The following is a 6,479-nucleotide window of genomic DNA, read 5'->3' as shown; positions in this document are numbered from 1 at the left end:
TTATTTGATCAATCAGTACTTGTTCCATTTCAGTGTGGCTACTTTATCAGCTCATGTAGTTACAAATTTTAGTATAGTTTAAATTTATTCTTAACAAAACTCAACAAATGACATAAAATTGTAAAAAGACATGACCATGACATAAAGCAGTAGACTTTTAAAAACTTCTGTGACTGCATCAAAGGAGCAGCTGCCTTCCTATCTGTTCTCACACCTCACACCTCGACCAGGAAACCACTGAAGGTTGTGTGGTAGCTGGAGCCGTACACATGCGAGTCAGGACCCATGCGCACGTAGACCTGGTCTCCTTGCTGCAGCTCCAGGAACACCGCGTTCCCTCCGTTGTGAGCCGTTTCATAGGCGGCAGGGTGATCCTGCGTCTGCACCACGCGCTCGTTGTTCCTGTAGAGAAACAGCTCTGGCTGTACAACTCCTCACTTAGGGGGAGGAGGTAACAGGGACAGACTCTCTCACAAGCGGTAGCCACTAATTCAGCTCACAAAGTTAATAGTAGTTAACTTCTTTTATTCAATAGTAATATTTATTTATTTCTCAAAGGGTCATATGTGCAATAAAAATCTGTCAATGTGCAATAATCTCTCACCACAGTGCAATAACCTAATACCACAGTGCAATAACCTAATTTAGTTTAATTGAACTATTACCCACTGTTTACTTGTACATTTTCTAAGAGTGTATATTTTATATATTTTGTTATCTAATTTTGTACTTTTTTATATATATATATATATATATATCGATAGATATATATATTTTGATCTTTATTTTTTACCCTCTGTGTGCTGATTCTTTCCTATTGTATTGTACTGTATAAGCTGCTGGAGACTGAATTTCCCAGAGGGAGTCATCCCAAAGGGATCAATAAAGTTGAGTCTAAGTCTAAGTCTAAGTCTAAGTCTCTGTCCCAGGTGTTCCTCCAGCGTGGTGGAAGATGGTGAAGTAATAAACTCCAGCAAAAGGTGCGGTGAAGACACCTGTGGGAACAGGACAGTGAAATATTTCAACCCAAGCCTCAGGCGCACATTTAGGACTGTAGTTAAAATAATCTGCATGTCTTTTAGATCATTAACACACATTGATAGAAAACTCAGTTCAATTCCTTTTTTTGAAACTTTAGGGAGTAATCTTTACAAAGTTGATGTATTGTAGTATTGTTTTTTTATTTGATTTTAGGTCACAATGATTAAGGCTTTCTAGCTCCCCCCCAATATGACATGAGGTTCAGTTAGCTTTGCACAGTAACAGCCGGTAAAAATGTCCTTCAGAGGGCGCCTTTTATTAGAGCCTTTTCCACTTTCACTTCACTCTTTTTTTTCATACGTATCTGTACTTGACTTAAAATGAAGTCCTGTGGATTTTTAATATGTTCAGCAACATGTGAGGAACTATCTGAGGCCACTGTTTGATCAGGGAAGCTTTTGTTCATAGTTCTAAGTGTTAAAGTGTTGGGTTACAGAAGAGCACATACTGCACTGTGTGTGCTGTTATATCTTTATACTGCACTTACTACTTACCTCCATATTATACTGCACTGTATTATATTATTCTTATTACTACTAATACTGTTATATTAGTATATTATAAAGTACATTATATTATTGTATTCTCTATGTTTATATTCATATTACAGTATACAGAATGTATCGTACAACACCATGTTACATCCGATATTCTGTCTTTGCTGCTGTACTATACATTATTACATTATTAGTATTAATGTGACCACACACTGTACAGTATATTATACTATTGTACTTTTATATTACATTTTTACTTTTGACTTAATGTTCCATATCAGACTACATTATATACTTATTAGGGCTGCCAATCGAATCGCGATTTAATCGCAAAAATCGCAAACTGACCGCACATTTTTCACCTGTTGTAAATGTACCTTAAAGAGATATTTTTCAAGTTCAAGGGCAGAGGGTCAAAATAATAGAACGCCGTTGAAGGGAATGTGCGTTATCTTGCTTTTACTGCGTTAACTTTGACAGCCCCTTTTTTTATTTATTTAATTTATTTACATTTTTTTTCTTCTTAAAAAAAAATTTATTTATTAATTTATTAATTTATTTTTTGTATTTTTGTATTTTGTTGTTGTTGTTGTTGTTTATAGTGTTGCCCGTTTTTGTTGTTCTATATTTCTTTCTTTATTCTTTTTTTTCCCTTTTCTTCACCATTCATATATTACTTAAATTTAATATAAAAATTGCAATGTACTAAAGAAACAGCTGTCTTTGACAGCCCTAATACTTATACTTATACTGTCATATACCATACTGTATTTATTGCCACTTTTATATTGCACCTTATATTAAACTATATCTTATACCTCATACTGTATTATCTCATACTGCTAAAACGTTGCAGTGCATGTCACTTAATCTTACTTGTATAACAGCTGTAAAAACCTCTTATTTAATTTGATCTGTTCTTATTTTTAGATTACATTGACTTACTTGTTATTTGTCTTTGCGCTGCTCCAGCACCCCTTAATTTCCCCTCTTCAATAAAGAATTATCGCATCTTATTTAAGTATTGATTGTCTTCCTCGATGCACTCACCTGTGGATCCACTGTAAGCGTTTCCAACATTCGTAATCACCCTTTGGTAGACGAGAGTCGTCTCAGAGCCGAAAGGTCCAATCGCTCCTCTCGGCCCTGCCTCCGCGCTGAATATCACCTTCTGTCTCTCTGTGTGAAGCAACACTTTCACATCACATTTCCACATAACATCAAAAATCACATTTTGCTTTACATATTGAACATTGACTCTACCTTTGCTCCTCAGTGCCACGATCTGGTTTTCACTCTCGTTCAGCCTGCTCTCTAGAGCTGCCAGCTTTGCTTTGAGTTCACCAAACTCACAACACATGTTGGGATAGTGGCGAGACTGTGATGGATGAGAAGTTTAGATAACAGGTTGTATTTGTTCAGAGTGCTCAAAGTCACACAGCAGAGCACCAAAACCAACCAGAACCTGCGCTCAGTCTCCTCCCCACGATGTCCCAGGGTTCGTCTGGCTACTTTTATATGATTTGATGAATGATGACCTTCTGACTTTCCACATCTTGTGACACTTTTGTCTCGATCTATAGGCCTGCTTTTGTTTTAACTAAAAAGAGAAGTGCTTATATCTATCCTGACTAAATGCAGGAAGGGAACCATAAACAGCGAATTCCTTTTTTTCACTTTCTCACAGGAAGTGAAACCTGCACTGTTCGAAGGATTTCCTGTTTACTGTTCCCATCTAGCATACATGACCTTTTAGCTCACTTCCTCTGGTCCACAAAATGCCGACCTCTAAGTGGTAGTTCATAAGTTACATAATTATATTCAGTTTTTTAAGAAATTTAAAAGATTCTTTTGACTTGAAGAGACCTCTTCTGGGCCCAACAGATACACTACCTTGTACCTTTGTGGGGGGTTGTATGTGTAGCAGTGTTAACTACTTTTACATTTACATTTGCACCCATTAAGAAAGTGGCAGGACCTTCATTCAGAGGGTATTAAAACATTATCAGTTTCTCCTTTAATAAAATAAAATATAGACGACTTCTTTTTAGATCGGGTCTAACCATAGACTTTATAAAAAGATGGCATGATGACGTGACAGCTCCCTAAAAGTGAAGCCAAACCCTCTCTATCGCCCCCTGCTGACTGGCTGCAGTATAGCCCATAAAGCCAGCCTCCTCCATGTTAACAGATGGGACATGAGTCAAACTATAAAATCAAAATACATGCCCAATACATTTTTCTCAAACATAGTTTCTGTCATTATAGCTAGTAATTATCTCTGCTGAAAAGACAAGTTCTCCAAAGCAACTTAAAAAGTGGAAAAAGCCAGCATACAGGATTTATTCCACTGCACCCAAAGCGGCAAAAAACTATGCCATAGCAGGTTAAACTTCTCAATAACACTCCAACAGTTTAAAATATTCTGCAAGGTTATATCTACCATGTAGATACATGTTTTTACATATGTAGCACCTTTTAAATGTTGAGCTGAGTTGGATTACATTGTGAAGTTTCATTGAAGGCTGACCTTCCCACTACAATGACTATTGCTCTCTTTCCTACTCAGGGACTTTCACCTCTCTCTGGTGTTGAACCGCTCTTCTGTTGCCTTGGCTTTGTGAGTGTTCATTTTTTTGCTGCTGCTGAAAGTAAAAAAAAAGGAAAAGCATTTTTTGATATTTTACTTTCAACATTATGGGAATAATAAAAATAATAACCATGGGCCTAAGGTAAGAGAAAAGTTATGGTAACAGTTTAACCCTCTTAGACCCACGGCCCGTATACTGGCCCAAATTCCGTGTCTATCTTTAGAGCGTCATAACTCTTCGATGGTTTGTCAGAGAGACTTGTTTTTTCCAGCGGGTGCGATCAGTCTGTGTTTTATTTCAATGATCCAGAAGCGAAAACGGAGGAGTACCAGAGCAGAGCAAGATATCAGGGAGAGATAAGAGAGAAGACAGAGAAGAGATAAGTTTTCTGAAGTTTAGTTTTTATATAAAAAGAAATATGAAATGGCAAACAAGAGGTATAATACAGCTGAGGCTTTGCCTTTGAGTTTTGACGGAAGAAATGTGGAAGAAAAACGCCCAAAGACTCTGCCCAATAGAAAAGGCTTAACTCATGAACAGTAGGAGCTAGAAGCTTCAAATCACTTCTAGAACAATCCTAACAAACGTCAGCAATTTTCAGCGTCGTGTTTTTTTCTCTCGATCATATGGTCTTCAATAAAATATGCAAAAAATTAAGTTCCGGTTTGTTTGTTTTTTTCTGTCATTATAGAGTAGTGAACTGTTAAGCTTAATAGTAGAACTGGATCCCAAAGCAGACACACTCACCGGAGGTAGAATACAGGTAATCCAGTTTAATAAGAACTTAAGTAACAAGCAGCAGAATAACTCGGGCACAAAACAAAAACTCCTTGGGCTCAGGACGGAGAACAGGTGAGGCTGGGCACGGAAGGACGGAGGATAGTGTGACAGGTATCTGCGGCGAGGAAAAAAACAAGGTCAAAAACAGGTTTACAGAGTCAGTAGTTTCACTTCGAATCTGCATCGGCCGTGTCGAGTTACCACTTGAAGAAGACGGAACGAACTGGCGAAGAGTAGAGAGCTTGACCAGGCTTAAGTACTGCAGCAGGTGGAGAATGGCTTGATGAGAATGAACTGCAGGTGTGAGAGTGGAGTGAAAGTAGGTCAACCACGCCCAGCCTGAAAACACGGACAAGACAGACAACACACACAAGGGAGGGAAAAAACACAGGGAAAACGCAAGGAACTGGCGAATCTTAACATGAACTCTATTGAGTGATGTACAGTTAGCTGAGGTTGTGCTGATTCTGGGGGTGTGTGTCACTTGATGATACTGTAAAATGACAACTTAATGAGGCAAAAGACAAAGACATGCAAAAACAGACATGTCCAGATGTGGGTCTCAGAGGGAAGCCAATGCTGACGGAACGAAACAGGAAGTGAACACTTGTTTCAGTCACACATGAGGAGACTGGGGGGGGGTTAGTCTTTTTTTTGTGGCTACAATCTTACATTGGCTTCTTGTGGTGAAATGTTGGATAATTGGAAGAATTAAACTATTGAAATGAAGTTGCATGAATGGAAATACATTTTATCCTCAATTGTACTTAGGTTTGGTACCCAAGTCAACAAAATCACTGTTTATATCTGTTTGGGTAACATTTGCGGGGGAAAAAACATATATATATATATATATAACATACATATTATATTTCAAACTTATCCAGTCTTCCTAAAAAGTGAAGTATATTTTTTTCCCCGCCATTTTAAAGCACAAGGCGTGACTTTTTTTTTTATATTTAAATGAAGAATTCACACTTTGTAAAACTGCAACAAAACACAAATTGCATACTTAATTAATATAAAAAAAGATTACAAATAAGGCACAATGTAAGGCCACACATATTCATAAAAATGTTGAGTCACACTGCTAGCTTACAGCTCTGCCTACTAAATGACTACTTTCACAATAACTAACTCAACTGTTATCAAATCTAATTTACATCAAAGAAATCAAAAACATAATACTCATGGGCAACAATGTAGAGCTCAATATGCAGCAGGAGAAGCGGAAGCAGCCTGTCCTCTACCACAGTGGTTCTCAAAGTGGGGGCCCACAAACCATAACCATACATTTATAATAATAATAATATACTTTATTACATAGCGCTTTTCATGATACTCAATGGCACTTTACATTTTTTAAACTAAAGAAACAAAATAGGAACAGTATTGTAATAAACACAATAATAATAATAAATTCTAAAATTGTTCTGTATCATTAAAAACTGCATGTCTACAGATGAGGACCATTTGCACATATGAAACAAGCATACTGTGTCCATTACTCTCACCCACGTTAGCTTTGGACCAATAGAATGTGATATGATTGTGACACATCAAATCAATC

General features: G+C 37.2%; 1 protein-coding gene across 1 annotated transcript; it reads right to left on the bottom strand.

Annotated features, from left to right (window-relative positions):
• Positions 1 to 215: 215 nt before the first annotated feature.
• LOC138601199 (complement C1q-like protein 3) lies at positions 216 to 5,035 on the bottom strand. Its single transcript, XM_069672779.1, has 6 exons — positions 4,877 to 5,035; positions 4,118 to 4,180; positions 2,802 to 2,916; positions 2,589 to 2,717; positions 929 to 995; positions 216 to 426 (listed from the first exon to the last, which is right to left on the bottom strand). The coding sequence occupies exons 3-6, from the start codon at positions 2,896 to 2,898 to the stop codon at positions 216 to 218; spliced, it is 504 nt and encodes a 167-aa protein (XP_069528880.1). The 5' UTR covers positions 2,899 to 2,916; positions 4,118 to 4,180; positions 4,877 to 5,035.
• Between the last annotated feature and the right edge of the window lie 1,444 nt (positions 5,036 to 6,479).

Source organism: Semicossyphus pulcher, unplaced genomic scaffold (assembly GCF_022749685.1).
Source record: "Semicossyphus pulcher isolate SPU_LCO1_2020_fin unplaced genomic scaffold, fSemPul1.0.p SCAF_21, whole genome shotgun sequence".
Classification (NCBI taxonomy): domain Eukaryota; kingdom Metazoa; phylum Chordata; class Actinopteri; order Labriformes; family Labridae; genus Semicossyphus; species Semicossyphus pulcher.
The sequence above is the reverse complement of the archived record's forward strand: the minus strand, read 5'-3'. Positions and strand labels throughout refer to the sequence as shown.

What these genes read in the sequence shown, in the direction of transcription:
- LOC138601199 (XM_069672779.1), bottom strand. Translation starts at nt 2,898, where the DNA reads ATGTGTTGTGAGTTTGGTGAACTCAAAGCAAAGCTGGCAGCTCTAGAG. An exon ending in CGTGGCACTGAGGAGCAAAG is followed by an intron (nt 2,718 to 2,801) that starts GTAGAGTCAATG and finishes TGCTTCACACAG; the next exon opens with AGAGACAGAAGGTGATATTC. An exon ending in CACCACGCTGGAGGAACACC is followed by an intron (nt 427 to 928) that starts TGGGACAGAGAC and finishes GTGAGGAGTTGT; the next exon opens with ACAGCCAGAGCTGTTTCTCT.